This window comes from Battus philenor, unplaced genomic scaffold (assembly GCF_028537555.1).
Source record: "Battus philenor isolate CCGP_79_NKW_IND1 unplaced genomic scaffold, ilBatPhil1.0.hap1 SCAF_19, whole genome shotgun sequence".
Classification (NCBI taxonomy): Eukaryota; Metazoa; Arthropoda; class Insecta; order Lepidoptera; family Papilionidae; genus Battus; species Battus philenor.
In genome coordinates this window covers 7163839-7185610 of record NW_027181681.1, presented here as the reverse complement: position 1 = coordinate 7185610, position 21772 = coordinate 7163839, and the positions used below count along the sequence as shown (strand labels likewise).

Sequence of the window (21772 nt, the reverse complement as noted above, 5' to 3'; positions counted from 1 at the left end):
CATCCTGCGAATCGTTGTGAAATCTTAATTTTACTGTAGAAAGTGTCAAAATTTATATTTTTTACCTACATTTAGAATCACCTAAGTGCACTAAGAGCAAAAATAATTGATTTATTTCACAAAATGACAGTAAGGTTGGCTCACTAAAGCCGCTAACTAAAAACGCTTAAAACTTTAACTTCGATAATAATGACCATCCAGGAGCAAGAGCTTCGGAATCAATTAAGAGTTGTTTTTCACAAGCGCCATTCGGAACCACCGGAAACTCTTATCATCTAATGTTATAAATAGACTTGAAGTTACTAGGCTTCTAAATAGTTTCAAAGTTAGATAATTAGACATATTTTATATTATTTTTATAGTTTTGTCTTTTTATTCTTTTACATTCATGAAACACGTAACTTGTACTCGTGACACACACACACTTTAACTTTTTATCGTTGTATTTATTTGTTTTTTTAATATAATAATGTTAAAATCATGTTCATCAATCATACTTAAATCATATAATGGTTGGTCCAATATACGAAAATATCTGTTACCATCTTTGGACGTATATCAATGCTTATGCACTGATAGTTATTTTTTACGGCTATTATTTTATCAAATTGTTTGTATATTAATCTTTGACGTTCCTAATATTTTGTTGTGAACAATAACATTATAATGAATCAACATTTTCAAAAACCTGTATAAAAATGCTAGCACAAAATCTGCGGGGACAGAGAGTAAAAAAGTTAATATTTAGTAATTTAAATTTAGAAAACGCTTTTACTTACTATATTATCATTACGTTGTTTATTTTTCTGAAACCTGTATTGCTACGATTTGCCAGTAATAACTTACGGACGTGGTCGCTTGCGGCGGACCTTATAAAAAGGTTCTAGATCACCCAACAAGCAATCGAGACAGCAATCTTAGGAATTTCGCTGTCATATCTAATCATAAATAAGAAGATCAGCAGAAGAACCAAGGTCCTCTAAGTAGTCCTCTGAATTGGCAGTAGGCAGTGCACATCGCTCATGCAACCTAAAGCCATTGGAGCTGAAAGGTTCTCGAGTGGCGACTACGAGCTACTAGATGCGGCATTGGTAGGCCTAAGTGGCCTAAGCGGCCTAAGTGGACCGACGATATAGTTAAGGTCGCGGAAAGTCGTTGAATACGAACAGCTAAAGGCCAGTCATCGGGGCTTTATTTGGGAAGTACCTTGCAGTAGGCGCCTATCAGCTGAAAAAAAAAGAGGACCCCATATATTCAACGCTTTAAAGCTTTTATTTGTTCATTTATTTAAAAATTTTAATAATTTTTTTAAAACGACGAACTTAATGTCGAAGGCCTTCTCTGCCAGTTTCCCGTTTGGGTGCTACAGAAATAAATTTATAAAGGTGGGTGAAAATAGTCAATGTTATGAAACACGAAAAATAAAATAAAAAAAGGTAAAATCAAATTAAAAAGGAAGAGTCAATTAAAAGCACCTTATATAAGTGTACATAATAATATATCAATATCACATAATTTATATATTTAAATATCTACTTATACTATTTATGTAGATATAATAAATTATAAAATCCAGCTATGACGCCAGTGACGATTCCGCTAGCTTGTGAAGCATCAACTTTTACATCTATTTCTTAGTACCCTGTACATTGATTTAACTTAAGGTTATAAGTTACACATTTTTTTACAATTACAGCAGCGTCCATTATAAGCCCATGATTTATTTCCTGTATTTATTTTCTTTAATATAGCAATGTAAAACTAATGTATCATTTATGATTGCTCCAATGTACGACAAAACTTTATAACGATATCTTTGTACATCTGCATCTTTGCACGTTTATATGTAGGGAATGAATAAAAAAAATAAAAACCATGTACTATTTATTATGCATCTATTATTATATTGACATCATGAACACCACCAACAACAGCAAGCACCGTGGCATAGAGTGGGGACTGTCCAATGTCTTGGAAGATTTGGACTATGCCTATGACCTATGCTATGCCTATTGAGCCATCACACATGCCGACATGCAAGTGAAACTAGACGATATACGACGAGAGACTTTGGAGACGAGACTCAAAATTAACATCCGGAAGACCCAAGAAATGAGGTGCGGAACAACAGGTTCTTTGCCGTTGCTTATTGGCACAGAGGGAGTGGAGAGAGTCCACACATTCTCTTACCTCGGTAGCGTAGTATCGGAATCAGGACGCACCGAAGAGGACACCGTTTCGAGAATCTCCAAGGGAAAGGCAGCCTTCGCACGGCTCCGTTCTGTATGGCAATCACGAAAGCTGACTAGGAGAGGTAAGCTCAAAATATTCCGGTCCAATGTGAAAACCGTGTTGCTTTAAGGATGCGAGACATGGAAGGTTACTAAAGATATTACGCGTCGGCTCCAAGTCTTCATTAACAACTGTCTTCGACGTATTCTCGGTATATACTGGACTGAGAAAGTCTCCAACGTAGATCTCTGGAAACGCTGCGGTGAGATGCCGATCGACCAGCAGTTCAAACGCCACAAGTGGAACTGGATAGACCACACGCTCCGAAGGGACCCTGATCACATACCAAGGCAAGCCCTAGAATGGAATCCTCAAGGAAAGCGATGACGTGGCCGCCCAAAGCACACCTGACGGCGAACGATCACTGCAGAAGTGATGGCAGTTGGAATGACGTGGAGCGAAGTACAACACGAGGCTCAAGACCGCTCGGGATGGCGACGTACTGTGGACGCCCTCTGCCCCATCTTGGGGACATAGGAAACAACAACTATTTTATGCATCCATAATCATCTTTTTACCACTAACTGCGAATCGTTAAAATTCCCGTCCAAATAATTACACAATTATATGTGGATGAATATGGTGGGAGATTTATGTTTTCCAATACGATTATTTAATAAACGCCGCGGTTGGAGGGTGGTCACGTTGAAAACACTGACTGCGGATCTCCCGCACATTGTCGCGGTAAGTCGCTGGATGCGTGCAGCGCAAGACCAGTCCTTTTAGCAATCTTTTTAGAGGTCTATGCATTGCATTGGACGTCCTGACAGCTGAATAAACTAAGATCAAAACATATCAAATGTTTCCCTCGTTTGATAAATGCACCTCGTCATTAATTCTTTTACAGCTGAAAAGAAAACGACAACGTAAGGTAAAAAAAACCTTACATTGGAAAAAAGGAATACCCATTTCCTTACTACAGGAAAGGCAAATTAAAAAGCACAAATTTCTGGAAGCGCTTGATGACCAGGGTGTACCAATTTAATCAACCGCCACTCTGTTACCCCTGAATCTCATTAATCCAACTTCAAAAATACATTCGTACTACTTTTTACTGTTTTTGTAAATTTCATCTTCATTTAACTTGAGATAATTGTTAAATTGATATATAAATGTATTAGATCGCGCTAATAATTTAGAAATTTTTAATTGCCTGCTACTAACAATACTTTATTTCGAATTATACATAAATACAAAATTTAAACCATCTTCATGCAAATAAACACGAAATATTTAAGTGTTCATTATCATTTTAAGTGTTTCCAAACGTTCGATCCTAAGACCATTTTCTTAAAACTCTTCGTTGAACGAGTCGCCATTATGTTCGAAGATCGTAGATATGCGTGGATCGAATCCGCACAAATGCGTATATCGATTTTTTCGATCAATAAATACCGTTTTGTTAAAATAATACAAGGACACTCATTATCAAATTTCCTGAAATATTAATGTTCACATGAACAATTTTAATAGTCATCATTTTCCAATATACATTACTAAATAGTTATTTAAACCCATGCAAAAATATCAGTATTATTTACTGCTTACATCTTATATACTCAGTTTGCATAAAATATTCAGTCTCATGACGGCGAACGCTAGCCGGGCGCGGTCGCGAGACGGTGCAGACAGCCGGGAGTAATTAATGAAACTTTTTTTTACTCGACTTCCACTGTTGTCCAAGTGGCATTTACAGATTACGCCGGTGCGAAACAAATATTTATTCTTTCAAGTTTTGCTATGCACCATCGAAAAGTTAAGACAACCATAGACTAGATCGTTGATTTTATCAAGAAACTGGCAACGTAAAACAGCATGATTTAAAATCATGCTCCCTGGCTTGTTTATCTGCTATATACTCTATAATATAATGATAGACTTTGTCAATAAATCTTGCCTTAAGTTTTGAATATAAAATTTAAAGTCTAAAAGGTTAAATAATATACGTGAAATCTTAAAAATACTTTATTAAAAAACTATTAGCTACTGTCACTGTCGCTGTCTTCGCCAACGTTAAAGTCAAATGGACGGAACATTCGTCTGAACGTGGCTACGTGAGCATCTTCTTCTTCGCGGCTGATTAAACACTGCCTCCAATCAGCTTTGTCTTCACAGTTCAGTATCGGAGGACTCGATAGGACATCCCTAAAATTTAAATAAAAATGTGAAAGTGTACTGCTAAATAATACGTAAATTGGAATGATCAATTTCTCAACTACCTTCCGAATTGCAAAGGAAAGTACTGCTTAGTTTTTGCAAAGATCTGATCACCAGACGGTAACTCTGCATGGAAATATGGAGACCCTGGTAACACCACTTGTGCTATATCAGCATAGGGTGGCAATACTTCAATTTGAATGCTATTTATGCCAGCTTCATCCTAAAAATTGTCAAAGTTTGTTTACTTGTATTTAATTATTATAAAGAATTGATTTGTCTGTTTGTGTCCACTGAAAAACAATATTATTTTAGGAAAGTGAATATTCAAAACTGGACAAATTTATGATAGCTAACAATGCCACGATGGTATGCCATTTAGCTACAATTTTATTTTATTTTATTATGGTCTACATAAGGAAACCGAATTTACATAAACTTTCTCATTTAAAATATTTTCAAATTAAGCATAATTATTCCTTACTTGGAATACTTCTAAAATTTGTGATTCACATTCTCGGGGCACAGGTATGCACTGAATTTGCATATGCGACGTACGAAAATTTCTCTCGAAGAACACTACCAGCTTATTGATGGAGGCATAGAATTTTTTTAAGGCATCCTTAAATTTTCTGATCTCATTCAGAACTTCATCTGGGGCCTAAAAATACAACAATACTGTTATCCATTAGAGCCCTACATCCTATATGTAGTATATAGTGATTGTAAAAGATGTGAATATGTAGCATATTTCTCAGCAAAAATGTTTAAAACTTTTGCACTGATTTCCAATATTAATATCTCTGTATAAAATGACCACTATGAAATATGTTACATTGATTATTTTTTTTATTGAAATGTGCAGGCCAATAACTTTTGACAGTACAAAATCTGCAAGACAGATAATAACCACCAATTAATTTTAATATGTAGGTAATCTGAATTTTAAAAACTCATTTCTTAACTCTATGAATATATTCTTTATTATTTCTAGTATATAAATTAATAGATAATATGGAGTTATATAATCACTCCCTTAAAACTTTTACGGCTATAACCAATCACAATGAATATTAACTAAGTGAAGCTTGAATAGGTTAGCCCCAAATTCAAGCTTGATGAACAATAATCATCTCTTTAAAACGGGCTACCTGGAAATACTAAAATGTCTATATCTATGGCCAAGTTGCATTTAATAAGACATTTTATGATTCAATTACCTGAACGCAAAAGGTATAGTTAAGATTGAGATATTGATTACCATTAGGTAAAGCTATTTTTTCTTTACTAATTAATGTCTTTAAAAATCTTGAAAAATCATTGTATATACACAACTGACTTCTTAAATTGTAACTAAAGATTCTTAAATTAGAATCTATAAAGGTTATTAGTGGTAATTTTGTCATTGTAATGTCTTATATTTTTCCATTATCCTTTGCACATTATTGATAAGAATTATGGTATTCATTTATTTCTTCTTTACATATTATTTCGTTCTTTACTACTTGATATTTTTCATATGTCCTTAGAAAACTATCAATTCTGAATATTGGAAAGATCAAGATTAGTGTAATCAAACAGTTAAAACAGCTGATATCTAGTCAACCCCATTTCAGTAAATTATCTAAATATTGTATTATATAGGACATATATATTGCTATGATAAAACAATGTATTAAACATATCACCTTACTGGCTGCCTGGTGGTGTGCTATTGGAAGAATTAACACATGATATGGTGTGAGGGGGCCTTTAGGTAATGCCAAATAGCAATGTGTTCCCACACATATTACCAAATGTTTTTCAACTGTAGGCGAAGATAGACAAAACCAACAAGTATCTGCAAATTAAAATAAATTATACTACACCATTGACACAAATTAATATTGAATGAAAATCCACTAAACAGAAATTTTTAATTCATGTAAAATGAATACTAATATGTATTAAGATTTGCCTTTTATACTTAAATATTTATAAATTTTTATTAAATACTACTTATTGTACACATCAAAAATGAAATACAGGTGCTTAATGATTAACCCTTTTAGTGCCGGGCGAAAAAGAGATGCCTATGCGAAAATAACCGGCCGAATTTCGGAGTTTTACTAGAGTTTGGGAAAATGCTCATAAAAACCAAACTACAAACAATATTTACATGATTCAAAAAGCAATGTATTAAGGATAAAATAGAGTACAAAACAATTATACTAGTTTTATTTTACTCATTAAAAATTATATAAATAACATAGTTATAATTATATATAAAAATAATAAAAGTTAAGTTCTCTCTTACAAAATGTATTTGCATATACAAAAAGTGTTCTTTTCATCATAATTTTATATGGAACAATTATTATGAAGTGTATACTTTGCAATTATAATGTATTTTGTAACAATAGAAACAATATCACATAACAAAAATTAAAGATAACTCGAAGGTACATGGTGAGGGCGGATTATCTCTTAGGAGATATGTTATTGTTATACCTAATATAACATTGCTGAAAGCATAACATTGCTTCAAGTAGTTGTTTATGTAAAACGCTCTCGACAAGGTCGGATAAGGGCCCAACGCCACAGCGATTGACGCCGCAGCTCGAATGTCGCCTGAGCGGCCACCAACAGTGTTTAAGTTACAATGCGATACCTCCAAGCGATAAGAAAAAGTCCTTGTCTACAAAGAGTTCTAACGAAAAACAATTTTTTTTAATTCTCTCATGACGAAATTAGATCATTTATAACGTATTACTAATTTATTTCGACGTAGAGTTCTCCCGCAAAGCGCATAGGTAAAGCGCTACGAGGCGCGGGCCGATATATCGGCTCTGGCACTTTTCGCAAGTGTAGCAGGAGCCGATATATCGGCACCTGGCACTAAAAGGGTTAAAAAAAGTAAAATGGGTGGCAAAGTAAAATGGCTCTAGGTAATTTCGTACAGACAACTGTAGTATCAAAATAAAAGGACAAGTAGTGAGTAGTCGATGGCTTCATGTAAACATTCATATTTACCTGTGAACGTATATATGTGTAAATATATGTGCGTTTATGTATACATTTATACATACACATTAATTTATGTCTAATAATAATAAATTCTTTATAAAGTAATAACAAAAATACCTATTTATCTTAATTTCCTTTTACTCTTGTATAAAAATGCAATTTAAATTCTTATAAATAATATTACCTGGATCAAACTCTTTCCGCTTTCTCTCAGGATTTTCTCCACCTTTTCTTTTCCTTTTTCCCTGATCATCATCAGCTGCATCCAAGTTGTAAAAGAACTGCCCATTACCAGAGACCTGAAATCAAAGGAATAAAGTCTGTTAGCTAATCTATATCTGTAACTCTACACAAAAGCGGTGTATCTGGTGTGGGTGAAATAAAATAAAATAATTAAAATCTCCGAATTATTGCTGATAGACAAAGGAATATAATTTAGTAAATATATTTTCAACTGAATATTCTACTCTCTCTGAAAAATATAGCTCCAACTGAAAATAATCTGTATGTTATTTGCAGAGTAATTCAAATGTTTGGTGCAAAATGAGAATAAAGTAACTTGGTTGCTGAAAACAACCTATTGAGAAAAGAAGACAAGATCTATGAAGTGATCAAAATTTTAAAATATAATGTAACTTCACACTATAATAAAACCAAATGCTTCTTTTTCCTAGAAAGAGGAGGAAGACATTTTCTTCCTCTTTCTATGTCAATTTTGTATCAGTTTACCTTAACAACTTTACCAGGTTGATGTTGTTTCATTAATTCTGGATCATATGGACACATTGTTTCATCAGTTGTTGCCTGAAGTAGATCTGTCATACGCATTTTACTAATAGGTTGTAGTGAACAGGCATAAATCCATTTTTCCTTAACTTTGTTACCAACTGGAGCTAAGCCTATAAATCTTGTTGCACATTCGCGGTAATCTTGATGTATACTTTGATTTCTATACAAAAAAAATACCGTAAAATACTCCATAAAGAAGCATCTATAATAAAATAAATAAAACAGCAAAGACATTTCTTAATTATCACAATTTTTTTTAAATAAGATTTATGTATTGTCAATATGGTTGTTTTATATATTGTTTAAATGAAATTAATATTATTAACCGAGTATTGAAATCCTGTTATTGTTGATTGTAGCAGTAGTGCTATTATTAGATGATGTAAAACCATTTTTTTACTTGAATTATAATATAATACAGTAAGAAATAATTTTTTTTTAACTTGAAACAATAATGAGAGCCCTTGCTGAATGCTAATCCCTTCATAAACACACTATATTTTCATGACTTTTTATTTGAGTGTACATCATAGTTTGGACTCAGATTAACATATTTACTTATTATTAAAAAAACAAGACGAAATAGAACAACATAGATTTTAAAAATAACTGTTTTTGTTAATCTATTACTAAGTTATTGAACCTGCCTCTATAATTTATTTAAAGAAGAATAATTATGCCAAATATGCCTGCAAATGTCCACATTCTTTTAAATGACCCTCTTTTTAAGATTATGAAATGTAAAAGTTAATTTAAAATAGATTTATTTGGTATTCAGAAAGAATAATGTGTTTATGCAGTTAGATATTAAATTTTATGTACTTTTTGATAAAGATCATGTAAAAAGTTATTTTTAAGATTAGTGGTCTCTACTGTATGCAGGCAGGAGTTTTTAGAGTGGCTATTTAAAAAAGAAACATTTAGTCTAATACATCATCATATTTTATAAACATCATTTCCCTATTTATTAAATTAATTGCTATTTGACTAAACTTACCTGTATGGTTGCCTTTCGTAATACTTATCAGTTGATGGAACAAAGTGATATCTTGGTTTTATATGTATTGCAAGCCAAGAAATTAAATCGGATGTACACTCTTTTTTAACATTCATCTGAAATAGGAGAAAAACAAAATAAATATTAAATATAACTTTTTGCTACAAACAACATAAGGTAAAAGAGTAGAGCCCTATCTAGAAGAAATTACGTAAAAACATCCTACTTAAGTGGAAACATTATTAAAACAGTCTTATATTCATAATTATTTTGCTAGAAAGTTAATGTGGATATCAGTTCAGAATTTTCACATGTCTATAATTAACAAATTTTCCTGCCTTTTTACTTCAACTGGGGATAAACCAGATGAGAAATTTAATTTAGTAAATTTAAAACAAAAATTTTATACACTTCAGTACAATAACATTTTGACATGACAGTTTTTTTTTCACATGCATATGCTGTATTTCTACAAAAATAGGAAAAAAGAATATCCAAAAATAAAATGATGCTAAAAATAATATATGCAACCATGGTTCACCAAAATAAAAATTGGAATTTTCTTAAAAATCATTAAATAATATAAATAATTACCTTTTGACAGTCATCCTGTTCTATCCCCACAGGCCACAAAGTAGTGATTAGAATATCAACACCTCTGTATTCACTTTGGCCACGTAAACAAGCATCTCTAACAGCACTGCAGTCACTTGGCTCAAATGTACACATTGGGACATCTTTACCAAGCTCTCTTCTTGATAGACCAGTAAGATACGCAATTTTTACATCAGAACTAGTAGTGAATATTCCTCGTTTACCTTAAACAAACAAAAATTGATGGATTACATATTAGAAAATACTGTATTGTACATTTGTACAAAAGAATAATTTATTACAATTTAATTTATGAAATTTTCCAAATTTATGAAAGCATTATTATTGCCACTGGGAATAATTATATATGCATTGATCACAAAAATTCAAAAGTATCTACAAAAAAAAGGCGCATGAAAAAAAACATCATAAATTACCCATATAAATAACATTTGGTATTATTTCACTCCCTTCTTCGCAATAATATTGAACATGGTTCTCATTGCTTGGTCCAAAAACATATGTTGTAACAGGAACTGAAAAAACATCACAATGAATGAATCAAAATGAATGTATTTATTAATTTATAGACACCATAGAAAAAAGCTTAGAAAATATTTTTATTAGTTTTGTAGTACATTTGTGTTTTTATCTTATTATTGATGCTAACAAATCAAATTAAATTCGAGGAAACTGCGTTCATGTTACAAAAACAATATTTTGATAAAAATATGTCCACTTGGAAAAAAAATTTAGTACTTCACACTTCGGAAACATTGTTAACATTGACAGAAACACACAAAAGTTTTATAATTTATAGCTGTCATTTAAATACAGTTATGCTACTGCTTACTAATACTCGCCTGCAGAAATAGGGTAATAGGCAAGGCCGTTGCTACCTACTTACAGTGTACTTTGATTACATACATTAAATAAATAATTGTCCTTATTAAAAACAGTAATTACCCTTTCTCGTTCCCATCTTATATGCGTCCAGTTGTGAGTTATCATCGCCAAAAAAATTCCCAACGCATATAAGAACGTCAAATGGTCCAGATTTCTTTACGATCGACTCAACGCGGGAAAATAATGCATTAAAATTTCCATTAACATCACCACAAATTAAGCTGAAAATATAAAATCAAATTATATCGAAACAAAAATTCAAATCCAAAAATAGCTTATACTTACGTTTTCTGTTTATCACACATAATTATTTCACGTTTTTAAAATGACATTTACATTCAAATTACAATCAAGTGTATCAACTAAAGTATCACTTCGTTGACATACATACACTTAGATACAGGTTATAAAGGAATTTTTAACATATATTAGAAATATGTATTATTACAGATAACGCATTATTAACAACAGTTCTTGTAAAATAAGTGTTTGATTGAATTAGCTTCCCTAGATATTTTTAAATGTCAATTTTTGTCTATGGTTAGATGCCTTAACAACATTGTTACAAATTACGCGCTCTCACGTAATAACATACACTACGTGACAACATACCACTACAACTTTTCCAATATTTTTAAATTAACATACATAATATATCGACTGTGTTGGAAACAAACGATTGGCATTTAAAAATTACTTATATTTTCCTATTATTAAAAATTGGTGTGTATATATATATATATATATATGTGTTATACCATATAGCGTTCACGCTCCGTAATGCTATCCACTACGGCTACAATACTTTTATTTAATGCTTTCATAATAATATTAAATAATTTTAAGGCTAAAAACGTGTACTTCATCGAAAAAAGATCAGATATGCCCTCGGGCGGTAACCCGCCGCCCGCTAATTTGATAAATATTTAAAGACATTGATAGTTTCACATATCCGTCTGCATTATGTCAAAATTTTATAGTTTAAAAATAACAAGATTTCAAAATTACTTTCATTCCAGTTTTAACTTACCTTAGACGATCAACAAACTTATGTTACACAAAATAAAACATTTCGCTAGCATTGTTTATATTTATCATACCATTTGGTATATTTGTTAACTAATTTACATTTAACCCGATATTTTGTGTTCTGTCTCATTATTGTTGGTAGATTTATGTGTTTTTCGAATAATGGAAAGCACATAGTAATAACCAGGCATAAAGGATAAAGGCTTATTATATCAATTAAGAAACCAATAATAAAAAATAGCATAAATTTTACTAATACTTGAATTGTTATTTGCATAAAGTAACTACACGTAAAAGTTTGTTGAATCTTTTTTTATTTCTGACACTACAATAATCGGTCTTTTTCGCTTTCCTACAAGTATACGATTGTAGAAAAATCACAAAACTAATTCCTTAAAGAATATAGTTTGTTTTAATCTTAATCTTTTACTTAGGATAGTTAAAAAGAATATCAATAATGTTTTAGCCTCATTTGTTTCAGTTTTATAAATTATAATACTTATAATGCTGAATATACTTTTGGCCATGGTGTTTCTAATAATTTTTGTTAAAATCTGGCAAGGATTCTCTGACGTTAATTTTCGTTATTTAAATTACAGTATACACTATAACGTCAACTAGTTCATTATTATGAATGTACTTTCATTAGTTTAGTTGATGAAAACTACGGTATTGTTAACTTTTTTAAAAGAAAGGTAACTTAAAAGCTTGTAAGCATTACAATAAATTATCACAATTATTAAACAGTGATGAATAACAACCCAATTATTGAACTCCCTAAAGCAATATTCAATAAAACATGAACACTACTAAAAATCGTGTCGTTAACGATCCTTTGGCTGGTAAGTTGCTAAAACTTTGTCTTTATTTTTATTGATAAGTTTGTTTTTACTTGAAAAAAAATCTTTACAGTGATTTACAATGAAGGACTTTGGCGAGTATGTAGAGTATCGCCGTTGTTTAATTTACAATCAAGTGCACTGAAATATAAACAATATGCATCAAAAATTCGTCAAGCAATTGCTAGAAATGTTCCTTCCAGCTCTGGTATTAAATACTTAGTACAATTAGAAGATCAACCATATTTAAAATATTCTGAAGATGATCCACAGAGCTTTTCGGTAAGTCTGATCATTTTTTTTAAATAAGTAAGAAGTTTTATATGTTCGAATTGTCATTATTTTTTTTTTACTTTTACTAAGATTACAGTAACATCATCCCAAGGAAATAAAACAAAGGTGATTTACATGTGCATATTTTTGTCTTGGGGAGTGAGTTCAAAAGTTACACAAGCTATTCATTTACCATTTATGCTGGAGCATGGAGAACAAAAGATTGCAACAACTGTCAGAGCTACATTACAAAACATATTTGACTGTAATATTAAACAATTTTGTTTTTCACAGGTACTTTACATTTAATTTTTTTTATCCTTTATTTTCAAAACACTACATTTATATGTATAAAATGTTGAGATAAGCTTTACTATTTTAACCTTAATTTAATAAATAATGACTATGTACATATATTACTTATGAATAAAGTATAATTTTGATGGGTTACATCACATTTCTTAATTATATTGCATGTACTTTGTATGACTGAAGTGTTAGATGTTCATCATCATTTTTCCCCTGCCATAGACTGTTGACTGCTGAACTTAGGTGTCCTATAAAGAATCTCAAGTGAACCAGGGGTCAGCATACAGCGTTTTCCAATCACTTTATCTACCAAGTATATCTGTTTACCTTGTGGATGGATAAATTATACTGTGCTTGCCATAAGTCATAAATATTAGGGGACACTATAATACTTGTTAACACAAATATCAATATTGTAACACATATTGATTATAAAATAAATAATCATTTTTTTTTATCCACACTACAACTTATTTTCCAGCTTCTTCATTGATCAATTCTAATATATAGTTAAAATATAGATTGTAAAATGACATTGAGTCTAATGTTTTTCAATAGTTCACCACCGGGAAGTAAGACAAGCAAACAAAAAGTTTCCAAAAGTCCACACGCGGGTGGTGGACCTGTATTTAATGAGCAGGTCAATGTCTCCTCCTCTCCATTATTGCAGGTTTGTCTGGGGAATCGGTCGGGGCACTCGTCTATTACGTAAAATCTCAAATATAACAAATGCGTAAGAGAGGGTAAAATAAAAATACCCACGTGGTCGATCACGTGACATTAAGTTGTGGTGGGGAGGAGGTGACATATAAATAACAAAGCGACAGCGGACTGAGCTCACTCGGTGTTTAGCACTAATCTGTGTAACAACTCCTGAAGATGCCCCGTGGAGGGGTGAAACACGTGTAGAGTGAATTTACGGTGGCGGTTGTGTGGTTGGCATTGTCTGTCGCATGCGCGTTTACGAGCGGGCTGGCGGGCGGTGCACTTTCATGCACGACAACCACTGCATGTGCGGAGGTGGCTAGATATTGGTCCTTTCTTATTTAGGATGGACTTCCGCAATGTAACGCCTGAATCCATTAAATAACAAAAAGTTTATTATGACATGAATAGTGATATATATTTGAATTGGCTCTAGGGACCAGAATCTTTGAAAGCGAGAAAGCTTTAATATAGGAACTTTTTAAGAATAAAATGGAAGTTTATTAAAAAAGAAACCCACAACAATTGAACAATTTATGAATACTGGTACTTGTGTTCTAGCATTTTTATCTTTTCTCTGACACTGACCTGCATGCTAGTAGTAATACTGCACTGTAAGGTACATGATATATGAGTCAGAAGTTGATTTCAACTTGTCACTTTGAGTTGTCTTATGTTGAAAACAATTGCTCTCAATTTTTATATAAAATGCTTTGGTTAGCACACATTTTTTAATTCTAGAGCTTGTTATGAGTGGTTAGAATAACTCTTACATTTTAGCCATATGTCCACTGCTGGAAATAAGCCATTCAACAAAGATTTAAAATAAGAGCAGTTGGTATCTGAACTGGAATGTTAAATGCATGTGTTCTAATTTCTCTATTAGGGCAAAATTTTTTGGAAATGAACCAAGATTAATGGTATAATACAAGAAATAAATATTTCTTTTTTCAGCACCAACTTCTTCAATTTGCATTTAACATTGTTGAAATTGACACATCTCGTAGCACTGATCCTATCACATTTTGCTACAGAATTCAAGGAGACCATAAAAATAATCTACATTTATCAGTTGAATTTGGAGATATCAATTTAATTTGGAATGGGTGAGTGATTCTTTTTAAACCAGTGTTGTCACTTAAACGCGTTGATGCCTGTATGCTGCTGCCCATCCTGTGGAAACTTTTTCTGGAAGTTAATGTAAAAACTGTGAATTTTATAAGATTGTATTCCAAGAATTAATCCTACAGCAGAAAGTCTGTCTTGTACCGCTGTCCTATCACTGCTCACAAAACAAAGTGGTGTGCATATGTATTAATGTGTTAAATTACTTCTTCCCTCTTGAAGTAAATATTAGATAAGTTGATATCTGCCAATTTTAGATTACTCTCTTTGTCTTAATGACTGATCAGCAGTCATCACTCAAATCTAGTATGTATTTACATTAACTGTATTGTTTCTTTTAAACTTGTGTATGTGTTTGTAAATACATTTCAAGGAAATAATTGTACATGCTTTAAAATGTTTCATAGTTAAAACATTATTTAAGACTGGCATAGAAAAATATTAAAAGATTTAATTAAAAAATGTATTTGTATACTGCCTTTTTCTACTAAAGGGTAAACAGCAATATTTTTGTAGAAAAGTGAGATTGCATCAAAACTGTTAGCATTTCATATTTGGAGTTCCTATATTTTTTTTATTTATTCTTTGCCATAAAATTAACTTTACAATTGCTTTACAATAATTACATTGTTAATTCTGATGTCTGTTATGGTCAACATGTCTAAATTTTATAATAACACAGCTAAAGAAATAGATATTTTTAATTAAGAAGCCATGGTAATAATAATAATTACTTCTGTATATAATGTTTGATTTTTAATCAGTGTACCTCAGTTTAAATTTTACATGTACTTTAAATAAAGTTTGTAGTATGTGTTATTGACTAGTTTAGTGAACCTAATAAAAATATTAATATTAAACACTCTATTTTCCAGAATAAAAGGTGACTTTGCTAAACCATTGGACAAGATTACTCTGGCGTATCACATAATACAGAATCAAATATTTTACACCATCATGTTAGATGTAACTCCATTAGCTCTACATGAAATCAAACTATCCAAAGCTGAGGTTAAATCAAATGGCACAATAAAAATGAAAACTCCTGACATTGTTAACAGTGTTTTTACAGTGTTGAATGAAATAATTGGTTACAATAACAAAGAGACTAATAATTGAATTATTGCATTTAATATTTTTTTAAATGTAACTACTAATAGAAAAGTTTTCCTGAGGAACACCATATGAACATATCCATTATTGCAATGTATGTCTTAACACCTACACCTTTATCTAAGAAGTTGGCTGGATATGATTATATTGACATTAAGTTTTGAACATAAACTAAAAATATCAATTAACCACATGACAGTGTATTCCTTTTTCTTCATTTTTATATTAACTTGTTCACAATCTAAATTCTCAGTATAATTGATTTTAAGTAATGCCTGTGCTATTTTATGTTTTAGTTATTATTAACATATGTTATAAAGAAGATTTTATACTGTACAAACAATTTATAATTTGTATTTAGGATTTAAGCTTTTGTATAAAGTACTTAATAACCACTCATAATTTATTTTGTTACTACCATTTTAAGCATCAATACAACAAATAATACAACAATCAATAAAACAGAACCATCATCTGCTTTGATTGTGTGATCCACCTTAGTGTGTACCATAAAATTTTTCCTTTATGGTAAATTTAAAGTTTTTGATATTAATCTTTATTTTTATAAATTAATAGAGATGATTTTTATGTTCCTTAAAATTACGTGAGGATACTTCAATAACTAAAGTCAGATGGAATGTTTTTAAAATAATGTTGGTTGCATGGTTTTAATAAGGAGTGATTACTAATACTATCTGTTAACGATATTCGAAAGTAAAAATGATGAAATTGTATTTTTATATTCATGGAAAAAATCAAAGGCATAAATTTTTAACATTTACTTTTATGAATTACGTTTTACAAATGTTTGCATTATGTAACCTTATAAAATATTTAACTACATTACAATGTGCTAAACTTAAATGTAAATAATTTTTATTTTCATGTCTTCCTGGTTATATTGCAAGCAGTCCCTTCCAGTACGAAAAAAATCCTTATTTTGCGTTTATCATGAAAAATTTGTAATTAAGTTTTTCTTGTGCAAAACATCACTATAGGCCTTTAAGTTTATTGAGGATGTCTATTGGTTAGCAAGAAAGTCATGTTATTAAAAAAAAAGTGAATAAACTAAAAACCTTTAAAAAAACATGGTAATTTTTATGTAATATACCAATTACATAAAAGTTATCACAGAAATTTTATTTTGTGAAATTATTAAAACCTTACACTGAAAAGAATTATTGTTTATATATTCAGTTCATAAGATAAAAAAAATAATTGATTAAATTATATTCATTTTATAAATAAGTCAATAATAATTATAGTTCTTCCAATTTATATATTTTAAATGTCAGTTTGTATTTGCAATATCGCACTATATTTTGGTTAAAGGTACACTCTTAAATAATTTTACCAAATCTTTTCAGGTAGCAAGATATTGCACATCAATGTAAAGTTGAATAAATGCCAAAATGCTTACATGAAGTTAATAATTCAATAATACTAAAATTTGAGGTAAGCAGTTAAGTTTACGACAAATTTAGGATAACATATAAGTTGTGTAAATTGTTTTCGTGATTCCATAGTTTGTGAATAATACATACAACTAAATAAGCCTGGTCCAACGTCATATCGACATTTTGATCTTTATTATGAAAAGGTACAAAAGTTACCTGTTGCTTGATGGATTCTTTTCACAATACTCCATAGATACCATACACAAACATTTAGAGAGTTGCTGGTGTATTGTTGGTTGTGTTATAAATTATACCCAAAATTATTCCAAACTTATACAAGATCTTACGATTATAAACTACATATTGATGAGAAGATATTTACTGCATCTACCAAGGATTGAAAGGTTAATTAATATACACGCTCATTTCAACTTACTGATTAGAATCTATTTTTCCAATAACTAAGATATTTAAAGGAAAAAATTATCAGATATTGATTCGAACAAGAAATCTGTACTCATTCTAGTGTGATACTATGACTCACCACTAGTAATCAGTATAAAAACTAATTTGATTATACTAGAAATATTGCGTAAAGCACATTAGAATGAATTTTATGAAAAAATGTTTAGCCAAAATGGCGTTATAAAACAATTATACTGAATAGAGATGCAAAAAATACAATAGCATAGATATATAACTTATATATAAGTCCAACATGCAGTAAGTTTCCATTTTTTTTGCACACAGCTGCACTCTCCCTGCAATTTATTACATTATATTTATATATTATTATACATTTATCTCGGTAATATTTAAATCAATTTTACATTTATCCATGAAAAAATTCGAAACTTATCAAGATTCATCATATTAGTATCATACTGATTTCTGATTTCACACAACATTTATAATGTGAAAAAATTGTAAGTTTGGAATTACAAGAGTATCAAGTTAATTGATACATTCTTCTTGATGGTATCAACATTCTGAATCTGGCAGTAGTATATGAAGTAAAATGAGATCAATAACATTATGTATAAATATAATAAACAATGCTTTATTGATTATAATTATGAAGTGTAACAACTTATTCATATTTCTTGTAAAAAAATCAGTTTGCTTAATACAAAAGCATGTAACCCTCTAGGAATATATTCAAAGATTCAATAGAGTTAAGGACCATCTCCAAAGTTAATTTGCAATGCAAGAACTATTCAGTGAGAAGATGAAAAAAATGCAATGTGTTTACCTCTTGGCTATCCTACAAAGCCAATCTTTCCGCCTCAGTGTGTGCAGCGCAGCACCTAACAACAACCACCCCCTGCTGCCCCGCCCGCGCCTGCGCCTCCAGGGCCACTCGCCCCACCTCCGGTCGAATGCTGCGGCCCAATCTTGATACCATTGGCCTTCATAGTCAAGGAGAAATGTATAAATTAAAGAAAGAATTGCTAATAGTTTGAGTTGAAAGCTCTTAAAAATTCATATGGTTGTTTATTAAGTCATTTAAAATTTGTGGGCATTATAGAGGCAAGTATTTTTTTCCTGGATTCATAGGAATGTTTATAACATTTACCAAGTGTTTGTTGATCCCGAGTTACAGATGTTTTTGTCAAATGTGTTAATTTAGTCAAACACGTCAGGTCTCAATTGATGCCAAAATCGCGCAATTTTTGGGAAAAAAGTGTCCAAAACTCGCCTGATTTGCCTTTGTGCGACATTTAGTTGTTTAGAAAGCTAGTTTTCTAACATAAACCTAGTAATTATACTGAACTGTCACAAATTATGGGTCTGTCAATTCCCAATAGCAATTCCCAAAACCAATTAATAGTTTCAGAATGATCACTATATATAGTTTGAATATATATAGGTGTAAAAGCTTTAAAGCATTGGCAGACACATAAGTTATACATTCACCCCTTTAAAGCTTTTACACATATAACCAATCGCCATGTATGTAGTGGTCTAATTCAAAGTCTAGTTTACTTTAACACATGTAATACACATTTATATTATTAACTGTTAATAAAATTGTACATTGCAGTAATATTTACTAGATTCAGCTTACCTCATTGTTGATATCAAACACACCTTCTTGTATTTTCTCATAGATTTCCTTTGCTGTGTTAATGAAAGCCTCTTCAACATTTGCTGCAGTTTTGGCTGATGTCTCCATGAACACTAATCCATGTTCACGGGCAAATGCTTCACCCTCCTCTTTCTTTACTTCACGACGAGACTCTAGGTCACTGCAAGTATTTAAAATTTCTCCTATATAATTTACTTACTATAATTTACTTTATGAATATTACATTGTTTAAAGTAATGGAAACAACATTTTCTATGCTATAGGATTTTTTCATTTACAGGACTGTAAATTTTGATTATTTCAATACAAATATATTGTAAATTAATGATAGAACCTAGATAAGACTCCAATAAAACAAAAATTCCTTATTTCACTTTAGATTAACATTTGTTTGAGCTCTAATATCTTCAATTTCAAAATTAGTTTGTTTTAAAAACTGAACAATTACATTGTTTTAATACAATTTTTTTTATACACTATTTTAATAAGTAAACTCTGTTTGTTTCACCATTAATTATAGCAACAATTACTTTATTCTAACATGTTTAGATTAATGACAGATCTGAGTAAGTGTTATTCTACATATAATATGTAGAATAACACTTGTTCTATAAAATACAAATATTACTTTATAACTATTTACATCAGCTTACATCATACATACATCTTAGCATAAAGAAAAAACAGGTAAACTAGCATATACCTTTTGTTACCAATTAACATGATAACCATATTAGAATTGGAATGCTGCCGAGCATCTTCAAGCCAGGTAGTCAGGTGGTTAAAGGTATCCCTTCTAGTGATATCATAGACTAGAAGTGCACCAGCTGCACCTCTATAGTATGATCGAGTGATTGACCTATAATGATGAATATAACATTTTAAAAAGTAATAACATTTTTTGCCATAATCTTATCAAAACTCATAAGTATAATAATAAGAAATTATAACCTGAAAGCCTCTTGGCCTGCTGTGTCCCAGATTTGTAACTTAATTTGTTTACCATCAATTGTAATCATACGGGCACCAAATTCCACACCAATAGTGAGATCATGTACAGGCTGGAATCTCTTATCCGTGAACTGTAGCAGCAAACAGGACTTGCCCACACCTAACAAAGGTTTATCGTCTTAAAGTTACAAATATGACGCATAATTATTAAACAAATAAATTAAAAACAGTTTCTTTCTTATTAAAATAAATAAATTTAATGGATGTTTGGGATTGAATTATGAAAAAATAAAAGCTAAACAGTTATTGACGTTTTTCATAAGGTTCCATCGGTCACTAGATTACAAAAGCGAGAGCGTAGGCGGAACACAAAAGGTTTTTTGCCTAAAGTACACATTATCTTGCCTTTTTTACGCATTTAAAAAACAAAAATGACTATTTAACGTGATTATAAAAGTATTTTGACTAAACAACAAAGTTAAACATGTTATTTACTTAATTAGAAAACAAAAACTACAATGAAAGAAAATATCAGGAAATAAAATCAATACCTGTGTCGCCAATGATGATGTATTTAAATAGGTAGGCGTAAGCCATTTTCGCTTCTGTTTTCTTGATCAAACTTGGAAAGAAGAAGACCCTTTAAGTTTTACCACTAAAACAATGATTACTGGAATTATTTTAAGGCGTAATTTTAAAGACCTTTACAGCTGGAGTGGATTAGTATGTCATTGTGAAAATTTACGCTATTGACATTGAATATCCGCAGATCAAAAAATATTATTCATAGTAAACTTAATTCATTTTTTTATTGAATGTAAACAAAAAGAGTTTAAATTTTATATAAAAAAAAATACATTTATTGTTAATTTTGTAGCAGCTAATTATTTAATGTTTTAAATAGAAAACAAAGAATGCACATTTAATATGCTTTATTTAATGAATTTTGATAAAAGCTATTAAAATCATCGTTCCTAGACATATTATTGATCTTAATTAAAAACATTTTACAGCTTAGTTACCAAATTATTAAATTTAACGAAGGTAGTATTTATAAAAAATCCTCAATACAATCTGTGAAAATGAGGATTAAATAATTTATTGTAAAATGTGTAACAAGCATAACATTTAATTCACTGGAACTAAAATCCAATGCATTGTTGTTGATTTTAATGAAAACTTGTACTTACCGTAAAAACTA

At 30.6% G+C, this 21772-nt stretch overlaps 4 protein-coding genes across 6 annotated transcripts; 2 read left to right on the top strand and 2 right to left on the bottom strand.

Annotated features, from left to right (window-relative positions):
* Positions 1-2034: 2034 nt before the first annotated feature.
* On the top strand, positions 2035-2619 carry LOC137921679 (uncharacterized). Its single transcript, XM_068764489.1, has 2 exons — positions 2035-2314; positions 2363-2619. Exons 1-2 carry the CDS (start codon positions 2035-2037, stop codon positions 2617-2619), a joined length of 537 nt encoding a protein of 178 aa, XP_068620590.1.
* A 1624-nt stretch (positions 2620-4243) lies between these two features.
* LOC137921464 (CWF19-like protein 1) lies at positions 4244-11118 on the bottom strand. 3 transcript variants are annotated; one of them, XM_068764232.1, is made up of 11 exons: positions 11027-11118; positions 10802-10962; positions 10273-10371; positions 9836-10059; positions 9242-9357; positions 8185-8404; positions 7640-7754; positions 6138-6289; positions 4934-5110; positions 4512-4672; positions 4244-4437 (listed from the first exon to the last, which is right to left on the bottom strand). In XM_068764232.1, the coding sequence occupies exons 1-11, from the start codon at positions 11044-11046 to the stop codon at positions 4272-4274; spliced, it is 1611 nt and encodes a 536-aa protein (XP_068620333.1). In that variant the 5' UTR covers positions 11047-11118; the 3' UTR covers positions 4244-4271. The 3 variants fall into 3 exon arrangements, with proteins under 3 accessions (XP_068620333.1, XP_068620335.1, XP_068620334.1); XM_068764234.1 differs by lacking the exon at positions 4512-4672; XM_068764233.1 differs by lacking the exon at positions 4934-5110.
* Positions 11119-12387: 1269 nt separating this feature from the next.
* Positions 12388-17278, top strand: LOC137921768 (uncharacterized). The gene is made up of 5 exons (XM_068764589.1): positions 12388-12612; positions 12683-12891; positions 12973-13176; positions 14851-15002; positions 15897-17278. The coding sequence occupies exons 1-5, from the start codon at positions 12570-12572 to the stop codon at positions 16138-16140; spliced, it is 852 nt and encodes a 283-aa protein (XP_068620690.1). The 5' UTR covers positions 12388-12569; the 3' UTR covers positions 16141-17278.
* On the bottom strand, positions 16856-21322 carry Rab2 (RAS oncogene family member Rab2). Its single transcript, XM_068764590.1, has 6 exons — positions 21123-21322; positions 20572-20731; positions 20324-20479; positions 19600-19780; positions 18784-18940; positions 16856-18292 (listed from the first exon to the last, which is right to left on the bottom strand). Exons 1-5 carry the CDS (start codon positions 21166-21168, stop codon positions 18839-18841), a joined length of 645 nt encoding a protein of 214 aa, XP_068620691.1. The 5' UTR covers positions 21169-21322; the 3' UTR covers positions 16856-18292; positions 18784-18838.
* Between the last annotated feature and the right edge of the window lie 450 nt (positions 21323-21772).